The sequence below is a fragment of the Pristiophorus japonicus genome, chromosome 11 (assembly GCF_044704955.1).
Source record: "Pristiophorus japonicus isolate sPriJap1 chromosome 11, sPriJap1.hap1, whole genome shotgun sequence".
Classification (NCBI taxonomy): Eukaryota; Metazoa; Chordata; class Chondrichthyes; family Pristiophoridae; genus Pristiophorus; species Pristiophorus japonicus.
The window spans coordinates 177,240,528-177,259,517 of record NC_091987.1 but is presented as its reverse complement, the minus strand read 5'-3'; the positions used below and the strand labels follow the sequence as shown (position 1 = coordinate 177,259,517).

At 47.9% G+C, this 18,990-nt stretch overlaps 1 protein-coding gene across 1 annotated transcript in view; it reads right to left on the bottom strand.

Annotated features, from left to right (window-relative positions):
* Positions 1-18,990, bottom strand: part of LOC139275647 (V-set and immunoglobulin domain-containing protein 10-like 2) — a 76,503-nt gene that overhangs the window by 37,430 nt on the left and 20,083 nt on the right. Inside the window, exons 2-7 of the mRNA XM_070892818.1 lie at positions 17,247-17,600; positions 15,485-15,763; positions 13,548-13,823; positions 6,596-6,856; positions 4,953-5,210; positions 3,296-3,586 (exon numbers count right to left, since the gene is read on the bottom strand). Coding sequence (XP_070748919.1) covers positions 3,296-3,586; positions 4,953-5,210; positions 6,596-6,856; positions 13,548-13,823; positions 15,485-15,763; positions 17,247-17,600 — 1,719 coding nt within the window. The remainder of the gene's footprint in view (positions 1-3,295; positions 3,587-4,952; positions 5,211-6,595; positions 6,857-13,547; positions 13,824-15,484; positions 15,764-17,246; positions 17,601-18,990) is intronic.

Here is an 18,990-nt window from a genome sequence, read left to right as displayed (position 1 = left end):
GGCTCTGACCATCATTTTCCAGTCCTTTCTGGCGACAGGTGTGGTACCAGAAGACTGGAGGACTGCTAACGTTGTACCGTTGTTTAAAAAGGGGAGAAAGGGATAGACCGAGTAATTACAGGCCAGTCAGCCCAACTTCGGTGATGGGAAAATTATTGGAAATATTTCTGAGGGATAAATCTTTACTTAGAAAGACACAGATTGATCAAGGACAGTCAGCATGGATTTGTTAAGGGAAAATCGTGTCTGGCTAACTTGATTGAATTTTTTGAGGAGGTAACAAGGAAGGTTGATGAGGGTAGTGCTTTTGGTGTAGTGTATATGGATTTTAGCAAGGCTTTTGATAAGGTCTCACATGGCAGACTGGTCATGAAAGTAAAAGCCCATGAGATCCAGGGCAAAGTGGAAAATTGGATCCAAAATTGGCTCAAAGGCAGGAAGCAAAGGGGGATGGTTGATGGGTGTTTTTCTGACTGGAAGGCTGTTTCCAGTGGGGTTCTGCAGGGCTCAGTGATGGGTCCCTTGCTTTTTGTGGCATATATCAATGATTTAGACTTAAATGTAGGGGGTGTGATTAAGAAGCTTGCAGATAATACTAAAATCGGCCATGTGGCTCATAATAAAGAAGAAAGCTTAGACCTCAGGAAGATATCAATGTGCTGGTCATGTGGACAGAACAATGGCAAATGGAATTCAATCCAGAGAAGTGTGAGGTAATGCTTTTGGGGAGGGCTAACAAGACAAGGGAATACACATTAAATGGAAGGACACTGAAGTGTAGAGGAACAGAGGGACCTTGGAGTGCAGGTCCACAGATCCCTGAAGGTAGCAGGCCAGGTAGATAAGGTGGTTAAGAAGGCATATGGGATACTTGCCTTTATTAGCCGAGACATAGAATACAAGAGCAGGAAGTTTATGCTTGTACTGTATAAAACACCAGTTAGGCCACAGCTAGAGTATTGCGTGCAGTTCTGGTCACCACATTGCAGGAAAGATGTGATTGCACCAGAGAGGGTACAGAGGAGATTGACGAGGATGTTGCCTGGACTGGAGAATTTTATCTATGAGGAAAGATTGGATAGGCTGGGTTTGTTTTCTTTGGACCAGAGAAGACTGAAGGGAGACCTTATTGAGGTGTATAAAATTATGAGGAGCCGAGATAGAGTGGTTAGGACGGACCTATTTCCCTTATCAAAAGAGTCAAGAACCGTGGGACATTGATTTAAAATCATTGTAGGAGGTTTAGAGGGAATTTGAGGGGAAATTTCTTCACCCAGAGGATGGTAGGGGTTCTGGAACTCACTGCCTGAAAGGGTGGTAGAGACAGAAACCCTCACAACATTTAAAAAGTACTTGAATGTGCACTTGAAGTGCCGTAACCTACAGGTCTACGGACCAAGCACTGGAAAGTGGAATTATACTGGATAACTCTTTGTTGGCCGGCGCAGACACGATGGGTCGAAATGGCCTCCTTCCATGCTGTACATTTGTATGATTCTATGTGTGATATGTGTCATGGTGTGTGTGATATGTGTCATGGTATGTGTGTGATGTGTCATAGTGTGTGTGATATGTGTCATGGTGTGTGAGAGATATGTGTCATGGTATGTGTGTGATATGTGTCATGATGTGTGTGATGTGTCATGGTGTGTGTGATATGTGTCATGGTATGTGTGTGATATTTGTCATGATGTGTGTGATGTGTGTCATGGTCCATGTGATGTGTGTCATGGTGCGTGTGATGTGTGTCATGGTGTGTGTGATATGTGTCATGTTGTGTGTGATATGTGTCATGGTGTGTGTGTGATATGTGTCATGATGTGTGTGATATGTGCCATGGTATGTGTGTGATGTGTCATGGTGTGTGAGAGATATGTGTCATGGTATGTGTGTGATATGTGTCATGATGTGTGTAATGCGTGTTATGGTGTGTGTGAGATATGCGTCATGGTGCGTGTGATATGTGTCATGATGTATGTTATGTGTGTCATGGTGCATGTGATGTGTGTCATGGTGCATGTGATATGTGTCATGGTGCGTGTGATATGTGTCATGGTGCGTGTGATGTGTGTCATGGTGCATGTGATGTGTCATGGTGTGTGTGATGTGCCATGATGCGTGTGATGTGTCATGGTGCGTGTGATATGTCATGGTGTGTGTGATGTGTCATGGTGTGTGTGATGTGTCATGGTGCGTGTGATATGTGTCATGGTGCGTGTGATATGTCATGGTGCGTGTGATGTGTCATGGTGTGTGTGATGTGTCATGGTGTGTGTGATGTGTCATGGTGCGTGTGATATGTGTCATGGTGCATGTCATATGTGTCATGGTGCGTGTGATATGTGTCATGGTGCGTGTGATATGTCATGGTACTTGTGATATGTCATGGTGCGTGTGATGTGTCATGGTGTGTGTGATGTGTCATGGTGCGTTTGATATGTGTCATGGTGCGTGTGGTGTATGTAATATGTGTTGTGGAAATTGCAATTGGTCAGTGGGCGGGTTTCCCAGCGGGCCAGCGAATCAGGTGGAATACCATGACATTCTAATGTGGCCTGGGCCTATTTGCCAGAGCAGCGGCAAGTTTTGAACTCACCGCACCATCCACCCAAACCGTATGATCGGGCACTGGGGGAATTTGGCAAAACTAAACCTAAAAATGAGGTTAAATCATAAATTAGGGCAAATGTTTCATTGGTAAATGTGGAGCCTGATGATGGGGTAGCCTCATCATGCTTTGCCCACATCAATTTACACACATACAGATATATACATTCACAGATACAAACACACATAGATATACACTCAGCGATACACACTCCCAAACACAGATATCTTCACTCACAGAGACACATACACACCCCAATATAAACACATACACATACACATACAGATATATACACTCACAGAGACAGATACACACCCCTATACACATAGATACACACACATACACACACAGATTTACATGCACACACAGATATAAACACACTCGCACAAACACCTATGCATATACACACACAGACTCACACTGATACACACCCCCAAACACACAGATGCACACACGCACTTACACAATTATACACACACACACACACACACACACACATATCTAAGCACATACATACACACAGACTCGCATTGATACACATACACGCTCACAGACTCGCACTGATATACATACACGCTCACAGACTCACACTGATACACATACACGCACACATATTGAAAGGAATAGCCAAACTCAATTCAAACACAAATTTCCACGGTAACAATGACGAGTGAGAGGCTCCCTCACTATTGACATGGAGCTGGATGCCGATGGTGGAACTGCCCACCACGTTGCTTGCTGTGCACCAGTAAGGTCCACTGTCACTGTCTCCGTCTGTTTCCCGAATGGTGAGGTTTGACCAGAAGACTTCCTTGTGCAGCAGGTACTTTTTGGGCGTGAGCCAGATGCTTTCATTCCTGTTGTTGTGCCAGACGATCTCCGAGGGAGGGTAGGCGGCTGTAAGGATGCATGTCAGATGGACGTCACTCCCCTCGAACACGGTCAGGCTGTTTCTCGGGGCGAGAAGTTCTGGCGCCTCTGAAAACCGGAATAAAGACAGCGGATTATAAAAAGAAAGTAAGATTTGCATTTGTATGCCTTTCACGACCTCAGGATGTTCCAAGGCGCTTTACACCCAATGAAGTAATTTTGAAATATAGTCACTGTTGCAATGGAGGAAACACGACAGCCAATTTGCGCACAGCAAGCTCCCACAAACAGCAATGACCAAATAATCTGATTTTTTTTCTTATGTTGATTGAGGGATAAATAATAACTCCCCTGCTCTTCTTCGAAATAGTGCCATGGGATATTTTACGTCCACCTGAGAGGACAGATTGGGCCTTGGTTTAACGTCTCATCTGAAATTATAAATAACATCTTTACTGCATTTCATAGAATGGTAGGATCCTACAGCGCAGAAGGAAGCCTTGCTGCTTTCTGAATCTTTCATCACAAGGAACAGTTTGTCTGCAGTCCACCAATCCCTTTGTAATATTGACAACCTCAATTAGGTCACCACAACATCTCCTCTTGCTCCACAGAAAAGAAGCCCAGTATGCTTGGGCTGGAATTTCCACTGTCTGCCACCCCTGTTAGCACCCCGGAGCGGTGGGAATAGCGGTGAGCTCTTCCGGGGGCGGGCAGCCAGCTTCCAGCGCCCTGCTGGGACATTCGGGGCCGGGTTTGTGGGGGCGCGAAGCATTACCGCCCAGGAGAGGCGAGCTGGTGTGCAACGCCCCTGGTTACAACACCAGCTCGATTTTTGTCTGCCGCCTGATCCATAGAGCGCCCCCTGCTGGGACGGCCTGTGAAAGTGGGCGGTCCGACCTGTAACGGCTGCACTGAGGTAAGTAATGTCAACCTCAGGTTGTTTTTTGGGGGATTTTTTTTAGCGATTTATGTTGTGATGGCAGGAGTTATTTATTGGGAATGTTTTTGGTGGGTTTTATTCAGGGTTTTTTTTTGCCCCCAGAGGACCCTCTTACATCGCTCCGAGGCCGGCTGTTTAGCTCGGGATTTTCGCTTGCTCAGCCGGCCTAGCGCCCTGAGAGAGGTGTGTCACGCCTCCCTTCACGCTCCGCCCCACACACTAAGGGCCCAACTGCCCAATATTGCTGACTGAGGCGCAAACTGTTTCCGGGCGCAAATTTTACCGCCTCGTCGCCATTACTGCCCCGAAATCATTAGAACCGAAAATCCAACCCATTAATCTTCCCTCATAATTTAGATCCTTGATGCCCAGAACCATCTTGGTTGCTTCCATCAGTACCTGCTCAGGGGCAGTATATTTAATTACAGCGGTAAGGCTCCTACATGTTAACAGAATCTGTGAGTTTAGGATAGAAGGCCAAAGCATAGTGAATATTTGAAAATGAGGAATCTTCCAGGGAAGACTCCATACCTAGTCGGATGCTGCATACTCTGCTTCTGGTCAACGGATGTGTTGCTTGGCAGATAAACTCCTTGCCGCTGTATGTCGGACTAGACTTTAGCACCTGATTGTTGATGGACCGTTCAGCATTACCCAGGAAGTAGCTTCTCCAGTTTTTCCACCGCAGTGAAGCCTGTGGGAGGCCCCCTTCCCAGCTACACGACAGCATGGTATACTCCAGGCTTTTCACCGCAGTAGCCGAACACTTGGGTCTTCCTTCAGGCAACACTAGCCGGAAATGAAAACACAAACGAACTTAAAAAACAAAACTAGACGTTGAACAACATATGGGTGAAAATGAGAATAAAAAAGTAATCTCAATAGAAAGAAAGGCTTGCATTTATCTAGCGCCTTTCACGACCACCAGATGTAACAAAGCGCTTTACAGCCAATGAAGTACTTTTGGAGTGTAGTCACTGTTGTAATGTGGGAAATGCGGCAGCCAGCTTGTGCACAAGCAAGTTCCCACACACAGCAACGTGATAATGACCAGGTAATCTGTTTTCTGTTATGTTGATTGAGCGATAAATATTGGCCAGGACACCGGGAATAACTCCCCTGCTCTTTTTCGAAATAATGCCATGGGATCTTTTACATCCTCGAGAGAGAGAGAGCAGACGGGACCTCGGTTTCATGTCTCATCCAAAAGACAGCAACTCCGACACTGCAGCACTCAACTGGAGTGTCAGCCTAGATTTTTGTGCTTAAGTCTCTGGAGTGGGCCTTGAACCCACAATCTTCTGACTCAGAGGCAAGAGTGCTGCCCACTGAGCCACAGCTGACAATAGAGAAGGAGTTCAGGAAATGTCGTAAATCACAAGTCCAGCTAGTCACCGTCTGAATCCTAAAATAGGACTTTCTTTATAATCACCTCCCCATTTGAAAGAAAGAGAGACTTCTATTTATATAGCGCCTTTCATGACCACCGGACGTTTCAAAGTGCTTTACAGCCAATGAGGTGCAGTCTAGAAAAGCCAAGCGCCATTAATGAGAGCAGGAAATGCACTTGGACTTGCTAAGACATGGTAAGGTGCTGTATAGCTGTGTACAGTATTGGTCTTCTGACCTAAGGAAGCATATACTTGCCTTAGAGTGAGAGCAACGAGGGTTTACCAAACTGATTTCTATAGTCTCAGGATAAAGGTTAGTCATTTAGGACTGAGATGAGAAGACATTTCTTCACTCAGAGGGTTGTAATCTTTGGAATTCTCTGCCCCAGAGAGCTGTGGAGGCTCAGTCGTTGATTATATTCAAGACAGAGATCGATAGATTTTTGGATACTAAAGGAACCAAGAGATACGGGGATAATGCAGGAAAGTGGAGTTGAGGTTGGAGATCAACCGATGGCGGAGCAGTTTCAAAGGGCCGAATGGCCTACTCCTGCTCCTAATTCTTATGTTCTTATAAATGTAAATCGGACAGGGCTCCCAATCCTGATCATTAGCCAGTGATTCCTGCTGGCAAGGGCTGTTGGCGATGGACAGATTCAAACACAACCATGGAGCTTCCGACAACCGTTTGGTCAGGGGGGAGGAAACATGTGGAGGTGGAGGGGGGGAAGAGCAATGAACATATTCTACCCAGGCCAAGAGTTATTAATCAGTTATACTCACGTGCAGTGGTTCTGCAGGACCAGTCTGCTCTCAGAGCTGGGTGAGAGGGTCGGCAGGAATAGGTGCTGTTGTTTGATGTCTCCCGGCCTGGCTTTACTCTGGAAATACTGGATGTTCCCTCCACGTCAATGGCACCTTTCACCATATTAACCCACTTGAGAGTCGCTGGTGGGTCTCCACCTTCCCATGAGCACCACAGGGCTATATCCTGATTATCATTGACGGATAACACGGTGCAGATGGGCCTCCCAGCCGGCAGATCTATACATGGTATGAAGGACTGCAGAGGTTAGTAACTCAGTCCGTGAGGACACGCAGCGAACAAAACTGAACTTGGTCCTACCTTCACGCTTTCCGCTGCCTCTTCCCATTTACAATTAGCCAGTGGACAACCTGTCTCCAATAAAGAGCCACATCTAGTCAACGTGAACAGTTCGAGAGCAAAGATAGGACTGTAGGAAGTAATTCAGCCCATCGAGCCTGCTCCGCCATTTTGCCAGCCTCGTCAGCTCTGGCTCATAATTTCCTGCCCTTTCTCGATTAGTCTTAACACACCTCACTCGCCAAGCAAGCACCTATCTGACTTTTAACAACCTCAGTTGTTTCTGCCACTACGAACTTCTGGGGCCGGCATATCTACAGCCCTCAGCTTTTTGGTGAAGAATGATTTTCTGTATTTGTTTTTTACTTGCTTAAGATGATTACAAAGACCATAGTTAATGCACAAGCCTAACTTACCAGTAACCATCAGGCAATCCTGGAAAACTCTTAGAAGTTGGGCAGTTGCATCCATGTAGATAAATCTACAACACTGAGCAAGCACAAGTGACCTATATGTAGCCTAGGCTTCCAACAATTAACGCACACCACACATTTTACAAAAAATCCTGAAATTAATTTTCATTCAATAGTTTTTATATTGAAACTAAGTGCAATGAGTGAGCAGATTTTTTAATGATGTAACAAATGTTTGTGTTTAAAAAAATGACAACTCTTGTTTGTGTTGAGGGATATGAGTGTTGGCGGTAGAATGTTTTTCCACTTTGGCACTCCCAGGTCAGACACAGGATTGGTCAGACACAGGATGGGTCAGACACAGGATGGGTCAGACACAGGATGGGTCAGACACAGGACGGGTCAGACACAGGACGGGTCAGGCACAGGACGGGTCAGGCACAGGACGGGTCAGGCACAGGACGGGTCAGGCACAGGATGGGTCAGATACAGGATGGGTCAGGCACAGGATGGGTCAGGCACAGGATGGGTCAGGCACAGGATGGGTCAGACACAGGATGGGTCAGACACAGGATGGGTCAGACACAGGATGGGTCAGACACAGGATGGGTCAGGCACAGGATGGGTCAGGCACAGGATGGGTCAGGCACAGGATGGGTCAGACACAGGATGGGTCAGGCACAGGATGGGTCAGGCACAGGATGGGTCAGGCACAGGATGGGTCAGACACAGGATGGGTCAGGCACAGGATGGGTCAGACACAGGATGGGTCAGACACAGGATGGGTCAGGCACAGGATGGGTCAGACACAGGATGGGTCAGGCACAGGATGGGTCAGGCACAGGATGGGTTAGGCACAGGATGGGTCAGGCACAGGATGGGTCAGACACAGGATGGGTCAGACACAGGATGGGTCAGACACAGGATGGGTCAGGCACAGGATGGGTCAGACACAGGATGGGTCAGGCACAGGATGGGTCAGACACAGGATGGGTCAGACACAGGATGGGTTAGACACAGGATGGGTTAGACACAGGATGGGTTAGGCACAGGATGGGTCAGACACAGGATGGGTCAGACACAGGATGGGTCAGACACAGGATGGGTCAGGCACAGGATGGGTCAGACACAGGATGGGTCAGGCACAGGATGGGTCAGACACAGGATGGGTCAGGCACAGGATGGGCTAGACACAGGATTGGTCAGGCACAGGATGGGTCAGGCACAGGATGGGTCAGGCACAGGATGGGCTAGACACAGGATGGGTCAGACACAGGATGGGTCAGACACAGGATGGGTCAGGCACAGGATGGGTCAGGCACAGGATGGGTTAGACACAGGATGGGTCAGGATGGGTCAGACACAGGATGGGTCAGACACAGGATGGGTCAGGCACAGGATGGGCTAGACACAGGATGGGTCAGGCACAGGATGGGTCAGGCACAGGATGGGTTAGACACAGGATGGGTCAGGATGGGTCAGACACAGGATGGGTCAGACACAGGATGGGTCAGGCTCAGGATGGGTCAGACACAGGATGGGTCAGACACAGGATGGGTCAGGCACAGGATGGGTCAGACACAGGATGGGTCAGGATGGGTCAGACACAGGATGGGTCAGGCACAGGATGGGTCAGACACAGGATGGGTCAGGATGGGTCAGACACAGGATGGGTCAGGCACAGGATGGGTCAGACACAGGATGGGTCAGACACAGGATGGGTCAGGCACAGGATGGGTCAGGCACAGGATGGGTCAGACACAGGATGGGTCAGACACAGGATGGGTCAGGCACAGGATGGGTCAGGATGGGTCAGGCACAGGATGGGTCAGACACAGGATGGGTCAGACACAGGATGGGTCAGGCACAGGATGGGTCAGGATGGGTCAGGCACAGGATGGGTCAGGCACAGGATGGGTCAGACACAGGATGGGTCAGGATGGGTCAGACACAGGATGGGTCAGACACAGGATGGGTCAGGCACAGGACGGGTCAGACACAGGATGGGTCAGACACAGGATGGGTCAGGCACAGGATGGGTTCGACACAGAATAAAGTTTCCCCGACTCGACCTCAATCCCAAACTCAGAAGACCCCCCACCCCTCTGCGCTGACCGACACTAGTCCCAGGCTGGGAATTTCCTTGTAGCGACTCCTGATCCACCGCTGTGGCCTCGGCGGAAGTGTGGCGGGAAAGCTCGTTTACGCGAGTACACAGGGTTTCCCACCGCACTTCCAGCGGAAGTACAGCGACCGAGCGAGAGCAACTCCGAGAAATACTTCCCAGGAATAATTAACCTCTGACATTGCCTCTTGACCCACAATATCCCACTGGGGCACCATTGGATCATTGCTGGAGATGGAGCATAGATCGCACGAGATCCCCAGAGGAGATACCAACAGCACAACAGTGGATAGTATACACCTGCACAGCCTGGGCGGTAACCTGGCGATACAGATCACCCACCCTGTTGTAGAACCATCTGATTTACATCCTACTGACTTCAATGTGACGAAGATCGGGCAGCGTGATTCGTCTCCAGCAGATTATCGCCCAGTCAGTGAAGCTGAAAACTACCGTCGACATCATCGGCAAGGAGCAGTGTAACAATTCTTTCGGAAGTGTCTAGAACAAAAACATTGAGACTGTGCCGCACATCACTAATGACGACAGCAAGTAGAATGAATGACATAGACAAATTTGGCTGAGTGTGCTTTGGAGACACAGAGTTCAATGATTGTTATCAATACCTGGGGGTTCTGGTGGAGGCGAACATTATAGAGTTTTTAGCCTGGACACAATCCTCTAGCGTCACATTGAGAAAGCAACAGAACATAAGAACCAGGAGCAGGAGGAGGTCATTTGGCCCTTCGAGCCTGCTCTGTCATTCAATAAGATCATGGCCAATCTGATCTTGGCCTCAACTCTACTTCCCCGCCCGCTTCACATAACCCTTGACTCCTCCTGAAGGGCGCTTTAGTACTTTTTGCCTTTTTCCGATGATAGCAAATACCCCAATGCAGGTTGAGCATGATGTATGTCAAGATAATTCTCTTTCCTCTTTCAACACTCCGAAGCATTCCACAGAACGACTTCCTTCGCCTATAGGGGGAATTTTAACTCCTGGGTGGGGAAAGGATGGGATGTGTGGACTGATGGCCCGGGAGCTGCAGTGGGAGGCAGGGGCCATTTTAACGGCCGAACTTCACGAACGTCCCACGGGCCAGGTGTCCAGAGTCCATCAGGCCAGTTTCAGCCTATGAGAATCAGGCCTTCAGGTATGCTGCGGCGGACGTTTCGAGAAGGTAAGGGGAGGAGCCCAGGGCAGCACTCCTGTTCTGCCAGGCCCCACGAAAAAAGTTTGAAACTTACCTGACAGGGTCTCCACTGGCTGAACGCCCCCAGGTTTTAAGAAGCGTGCAGCCCCCGGTGGGCGCCTCACTCAATGGGCAGTTAATATAGCCTCGGGGTCCTATCCATGTGATGCTACCCCGGTTTGTGCATAATTATCAGGCTCTCGCCTCACTCAAGCTGGAGCCTCAGCCGCCCTGGAAAATAGCGGCATTAAAATGGGCACCGGGCCAGATATGATCACTAAGTGAACCGACCGCTTGGATTTTACTCAGTTTCTGTCAGGCAGAGAGTGTTACAATTTTCCTCTTGTGTGACAGATCGTAGATCAAACGATGTGGCATAAACGGGGAGACAATCACAGAGCAGTCATCTTCTCACACGACACATCTACTTGGCAAAGCTCAGTGCCTGCGGAATAGCCAGTTGGTGACAAGTAAGCTTGGTATCCAGATTGTTTTTTAGGGTCTTGCATCGCTATGAATTTCAGCAGATACACTGTAGCCCTAAGGAGAAAATTAAAATTCTCAATCCTAGTGTTCAAATCCCTCCTTGGCTTCGCCCCTCCCTATTTCTGTAACCTCCTCCAGCCCTACATCCCTCCAATATCTCGGCGTTCCTCCAATCCTGGCCTCTTATGTATCTCGATTTCCTCCACTATTGGCGGCTGTGCCTTCAACTGTCTAGGCCTAGGCTCTGGAATTCCCTCCCTAAACCTTCCGCTCTCTCCTCCTGTAAGACACTCCTTAAAGTCTACCTTTTTACCCAAGTTTTGGCCACTTGTCCTAATATCTCTGAGTGGCTCTCATGTGAAGCGCCTTAGGACATTTTACTACGCTAAAGGTGCTATATAAATGAAAGTTGTTGTTGTCGCAGCAAACCCACATGTGGTAATGGTATTGGGAAGCAAGTCACTTATATAATTGTGATTCATTGATTACTGGACTGTCTTTAAAATACCTTTTTAAAGATGTGACCATTTTATTCAGCCTTGCCTCTGGGCTACCAATTGTCACATTTTGGCATTTCTTGTACACGGTGCAGATTTAATCAACACTCAATCCAGAACCTTGCTTCGAGTTATAAAGCACCATGAACTTAACCACCATACTATCAATATGTCGATATTACACTTCAGACATCCACCTCCAAGTGTAAAAAGTATATAAAAGTCGAGAGTCATTTCATGCTGAGGTTAATGAGTGGATAATCACTGTTGCTGAGGGAAATTTGCAGGTTGACCTGGAGCTAAAAATTTGCAAGCACCCGCCAATCTGTAAACTTCCCTCGCCCGCAGCAATTAAACTCTAATTGGCCCCGTGATAGATCCTGTGATCTATAAAGGGGCGGGCTAACCTGAACAGATTAAATACACTAATTGTGCCTTACTTTCTACAATGCCTCTCTCTTTGTGAGATTGCAGAACCTCTGACTTTCCATGAGCAATGCCAAAGGAGATCTGCTGGTAAATTGCAATGGTCAAAAGTCAGTGGTGATGAACTGGGAAAATGGAGAGAAGCTACGATTATAAAGAATGTAGCTAAGAAAAGTCATGGACAATAAATCTTATTAATGCTCCCCCCCAATATTCCCCTCAGCTCCGTTCCGAAGGACTTGATGTTCTTAGTTTTAATACGCCATGTGGCAGCTTATTCGAACTATTTATCACTCTTCAAGGTAGTTCTCCCTAATATCCTCTTTGCATACAAGGCCATGAAGGGTGCGATACATGATCTGGGGCTCCTTTACCTCACTGGGACTGGGTGACTGCCTGTTCCTGCAACATCGAAGCTGAAGGCAGCAGCTAGGTAGTTATTGGGGAAAAGCTGTCCAAACTGTCTAAGGAGGTCAATAATAAAGCTTAATGCCACAAGAACACGAGGGAGTGACCTAGATACAGCCAGATGGTGCAATATTTCCACCACACACAATTTATACTAAAGATTTTATCCATTTGGATATGTACTAAGCCAGTCTTCGATGCCTCAAAAGATTGCATGTGGTGAGAAAGAGGGTAACCCTGATTCACATTCATTAGGAATATCCTAAGGTTCTCCTTTTCAGGGAGGAAGATAAGAGAGGCAGATAACTGTGATATACACTTTACGACATATCAGACTACAAGATGGCTCTGCAGGAACTTGTCATCATGTGACTCATCTCATGATCCTTTTATTGTATTTACATCAGCAGGTGCTTTACCATAGTAGCCCACAAGGTGGAGCTCTATATTACAGTAACCTTCTTCTGTTACCTTATATCATACATCCTGGGGGACCGCTCCTCAGCGGCAGACCCTAACGTGAGCTACAGTGGCTGACTTTAGCCAGGGTGATTCCAGACGGCGTGACTGTTGGTCTCACCCATACTTCCTGCGCAGTCTGTGTCAGGCTCTGTACCTGTGCATTTTGAGCATGGTATTTGCATTACTCCATGCCAGAAATGGCTCTTCTAATAGAGTTTGGTTGCTAGGCAATTGGTTGAGAATAATATGAAATTTCAATAAGGTTTTATAGAGAAACATCATTTTTCAACAAGCCATAAGTCAATCAACCTTTAATTACCCTAAATTGTACTTACAATACAAAAAAAACTGTTCCAATTGTGTAAGCTGCCTCTATCGTTTTCTGGTTGTGTTATGAATTAGTGCAGGATATTACAATGAAATACTGACAGCACCTTACACGCCAAAACTTTATTAATCTCACATTATAGGTTTAAAAAATCGACAGGTCAGCTACAATCTGCAAGTTTGCCAAGAAATATTGCAGGTTATGGTAAAGTCAAAGGCAGATAAACAGTATGAGGACCATAAATGCGGAGAGTGTCTTGAAACCAAATGATTTGAGATTAAATTCTACTCACAGTAGACAGTGAGTATGATGGTCGTCTTAGTCCTGGCGTTGAGGACTGTGTTGTGTGCGAGGCACATGTAGGTTCCCGTCTGACTTCGGCCAATGCGCTCGATGACAAATTGCTGCCCCGCGTAGATCTGCGAGTTGTTGTGGAACCAGACGTACTGGCTGGGTGGATTGGAGGGGGCAGAACAGGTCATGGAGACAGTATCCTGCTCAATGGCTGAATAACCCACTGAGGTGAGAGCGTAAGGAGTGACGCTGATGGCTGGCTCATCGGGACCATCTGGAAAAAAAAACCAAGGTGAGCCAGCTTCACTTTACAGACCACATATTGCAGAATGCCACGTTTGTATTTTTGGATGCAACTTCATTGATCAATAGTGGACAATGATCACCAAGACTGGTTGCCGTCAAGAGGCAATTATTCTCCTGGTACTGAGCCTTGTCAGCTGGGTTGTAGAATTGGCCCAGTTGTGTTAATAATAAAAATTGCGTTTATATAACGCCCTCAGGACATCCCAAAGCACTTTACAACCAATAAAGTGTAGTTACTGTTATAATTCAGAAACACAGCAGCCAAATTTGCACACAGCAAGGTCCCACACACAGCAATTAGATAATGACAAGATAATCTTTTTGTCGTGATGTTGGTTGAGGGATAGATATTGGCCAGAACATTGAGGAATGACCCTGCTCTTGTTCAAATAGTACCATGGGATCTTTTACATCCACCTGAGAGAGCAGACAAGGCCTCGGTTTAACGTCTCAGCCAAAAGACGGCACCTCCGACAGTGCAGCACTCCCTCAGCACTGCACTGGCGTGTCAGCCTAGGTTTTTATGTTTAAGTCTCTGGAGTGCGAATTGAACCCACGACCTTCTGACTTAACAGCGAGAGTGCTGCCCACTGAGCCACAGCTGACACCTGTAGTTACATCTCATCCACTAGCAACAACAACAACAACTTTTATTTATATAGCACCTTTAACGTAGTAACATGTCCCAAGGCGCTTCACAGCAGTGTTATAAGACAAAACAGATAAATTTGACACTGAGCCACATAAGAAGAAATTATGGCAAATGACGAAAAGCTTGGTCAAAGAGGTAGGTTTTAAGGAGGAAAGAGAGGTAGAGAGGCGGAGAGGTTTAGGGAGGGAGTTCCAGAGCTTAGGGCCCAGGCAGCTGAAGGCACGGCCACCGATGGTTGAGCGGTTATAATCAGAAATGTTCAAAAGGGCAGAATTAGAGGAGCGCAGACATCTCGCAGGGTTGTGAGGCTGAAAGAGATTCCAGAGATAGGAGAGGGGCGAGGCCATGGAGGGATTTGTAAACAAGGATGAGAATTTTGAAGTTGAGGCGTTAACCGGGAGCCAATCTAGGTCAGCGAGCACAGGGGCGATGGGTGAGTGGCACTTGGTGCGAGTTAGGACAGGAGCAGCCGAGTTTTGGATCACCTCTAGTTTACGCAATGTAGAATGTGGGAGATCAGCCAGGAGTGCATTGGAATAGTCACGTCTAGAGGTAACAAAAGAATGGATGAGGGTTTTAGCAGTGGATGAGCTGAGGCGGGGGGGGAGACGGGAGATGTTACGGAGGTGGAAATAGGTTGTTTTAGTTATGCCACGAATATGTGGCCGGAAGCTCATTTCAAGGTCAAATATGACACCTAGGTTGCGAACAGTCTGGTTTAGCCTCAGACGGAAGTTGGGGAGAAGGATTGGGGTAGCAAGCCAACAAGGGTCGTCTGATCAGTACAAACCAGCACAGACATCAATGGAAACCAATTAGACTATTGGAGGGAGATGGTCCCAGGATCTTGAGTGACTTTTATTTCCAGAGTAGAGTGCAACCAGGAGACTAGTTGGGCACAGAGGTATATTTCATTAGGTGAACTCTTGACTATAAATTTCACAAAGCCATGTGTCTGAGTAGCTGAAGGGACTCACAGATCACGTCGAGCCAAACCCGGTCGCTGGTCGCTTCATTCACCTCGTTCTTGGCAGTGCAGGTGTACCAGCCCGTGTGGTTCCTGCTTACTGAGGTGAGGTTCAGCAGGCTGTCTGTCGTCTCGGAGACATTGACGGGACTTCTGGACAGAGCTTCCTGCCTGTTCCAGGTGAACACCAGGGGTCCACTTCCATTCTCCACAGAACACAATATGGAAACCACAGACCCTTCAACAGGAGCCGAGATGCTCATCTGAATGGACGGTTTGGTAATTGGAACTGTAAGGTAAAAGGAACATGGATATTTCCACATGACACGGTTATGGCGTCTTTCGCCTCTGGGAGTTCAGTTCAAAACCTCCTTCACCTCCTGACTGTAAGCATAAGACCCTGTTCCTCCTACACTCTTCCAATTAAGCTCAACAGAAGCTCGAGTAACAGCTCCTCATCTTTTGATTAAGTACTTTACAGCCTTCTGGACTCATCGCTGAGTTCCACAATTTCAGATCATAACCACTGCTCCTATTTTGTTGGACAGCGGATGCTGCTATTGCCAGTTATAACTCCTCTAGACCCATCTTTTGTTTCTTTACTTGTCCCATCACTCTTCCTTTTCATCTCGCACCATCATCCCTTTTATCATTTAATCACTCCTGCCCTCCACCCTATCACACCCCTTTCCCTTTAGTTCCTTCCTTCCCCCACACCCCCCCCCCCCCCACTCGCGCCTCCGCACTTGCATAAAACCTGTTACATCGTGAACTTTTTCCAGTTCTAAGGAAAGGTCATCAACCTGAAACGTTAACTCTGTTTCTCTCTCCACAGATGCTGCCTGACCCGTTGAGTATTTCCTGCATTTTCTGTTTTTATTTTCGATTTCTAATATCTGCAGTATTTTGCTTTTGTTATGTACAATGAGAGTGTGCAGCCGTGATCCTGCCCTTAATTCTCCTCTAGTTGACAATAAGTTGGGAGCCTCTCTCAGAAAAGCCACAGGACGACTCAAAAAATGTAGAAACGAGCAAAGTTCTCAGGAACATAAAATGCCAGAGCCAGAATATCTGCAGTCTCTTATTTAGTGACTGGATGAACTCAGCCTGCGGTTATTGAACTGTGAGTGGATCCTGTAGTTGTGAAATGACACTCTTCAGCAGAATAATACATTGGGGCCTAAATTCATCACTGTGCCTGTTTCATGGGTGTAAAATGGATGCAACAATGACAAATTAAGATTGGGAAGGCCCAGTGAGGGCCCAGGCCAGTGATAAATTAGGTGAGGCCTTGTTGCTAGGCGGCCATGATGTGGTGGTACATTGTGCGTTACGCTCTATAATGCTCCAGTTCTGACACCACAATAAACCTTCTGACTCACAGTGAGCAATGCCAGAGGATATCTGTTAGTCTACATCTGTGGAGTCTGTACACTGTGATGCTCCAGAAATCACAGTTGTGTGAGAAAGGTTGGATGGACCTGTGGGTCTTTCCCTGTCCATCAATGTTCGTACAAAAGGTATTGTGAAAAAAACACAGAAGGGCTGCCTCGGGGGCTAGTTCTGTTTCAGTTTTGGAATGTTCTTTGAAGGGCTGCTGCAAGATATTGGCGGGGAAGGGGGAGGGGGGGTTCAACTTTGATGGCAGTGTCACAGAACGGGGGATGGGGAGAGCGGATTGGCCGAATTTTCATTTCCCCCACCCCCACCCCCCACCCCGTCCGAGTTGAATTTCGTACACCCCTCCGCCCCCAAAAAAATCTCAAACTCACCGAGGACGTGTAAATCCACGTAAATGTACACAAGTTTCGCCCCGTCACTGGTGTCATACAAGCTTTGACATGTGAAGCGGCCCCCCGCTGCGAGCTGTAGGTTGTCTATGACCAGGGACGCGCTGTCGGACAGAACCTTCACGTCACCGAACATGGAGGCCATTTTCTGCAGCTTGGCACCCATCCCGTAATTGTACAGCACCGCACAGATGTCACTGAAGCCTGGCCGGGTGAAACCCCAGATGTAAATGGTGGGCAAGGTCTGGCCACATTCCAGCACCACAGATCGACCTATGACCCCTTTCACCTGGGCCTCGATGTACGTGACCTCCTCTGGATCCAGGATTACCAATCCTGAGTAGGAAAGGGCAGAGGTTAAATGCACAAATGAGAACAGAATAGACTAGGGAACATTCAGCGGGTAGGGCAGCGTCTGTGGAGAGAGAAATAGAGTTAGCGTTTCAGGTCTGTGGCCCCTCGTCAGAATTGGAAGATATCCGAGAGGAACAGTTTTTAAGCAAGCACAAAACAAAGGGTAAAGTGAGCAGGAACAGAACAAAAGGGAAGGCATAGGATAGGGTGGAGCGCAGGAGATGAAAAGGGGGAGAAATTGGTTTCTTTTGCACCTCCCGTTAGCACCTCCAGAGGACAATAACTAGGCGCTATTGGCTCTGCGACCAGGCGCAGCGAGAGTACCGACACCCGCGGACTTCTCTGGCAGGGTTAGCGGCGGCGATAACCCCGAACGCCACGCTCTCCTGCGCCCGGGAGATCATGACATCGTCCGGTGCGCAGCGCCCCGATACCTCCCCGGGTGCGAAATTCGGTTCCGCCCCCTGCAACATCGCCGGGCATCAACACCGGGCAGCTGCAGGAGGCGTTGTAAGGTAGGCCGGCCTCTCGGAGAGCGGTGTTCAAGGGAATCACCGGTGAGGTAAGTGCAACTTTTTTCTGGAGCTCTCTGCGCATTTTTTTTACCTTTTCGGCGGCCACGGTTGATCAGCCCTGCACTCTGATTGGGTGCTTGTGGCTGATGGTGGTGGATCGCGGCTGCCGTCAGCGAGGAGGGATGGTGTTACCATGCACAGCCTGTAGCGATGGCCGTTCCCTTTAGGGGAGGAAAGGTGCCTCCGATCCCGGCAGCACTGCACGGGACATTGGGCAGCGCTGTCCCACTGCCGCCCATTTGCTCTATTTAAAGTTCCAAGGGAAGTGGTAGCACTTGATTTAGCCCTCCACTTCCTTCCTGTAGCGCTAGACCGGAGGCTGCTGCAAAAGTTATCGCCCCAAACGGGGCGTCGCGCAATTTCTCGCCCTTCATGTCACAAGGGATGATGGGGCAAGTTGAAAGGGGATGGTAATGGGACAAGTAAAGAACCAAAACCAATAAAGACGTGCATGATCTCTGGACATCCCAAAGTGCTTTACAACCAATAAAGTATTTTTGGAATGTAGTCACTTTTGTAATGGAGGAAACGTAGTTGCCAATTTGCGCACAGCAAGCTCCCATAAACAGCAACATGATAATGACCAGATAATCTGTTTTACTGATGTTGATTGAGGGATAAATATTGGCCGGGACACAGGATAACTCCCCTGCTCTTCTTCAAAATAGTGCCATGGGAGATTTTGTATCCACCTGAGAGAGCGGACGGGACCTCGATTTAATGTCACATCTGAATGATGCCACCTCCAACAGTGCAGCACTCCCTCAGCACTGCACTGGAGTGTCAGCCTAGATTTT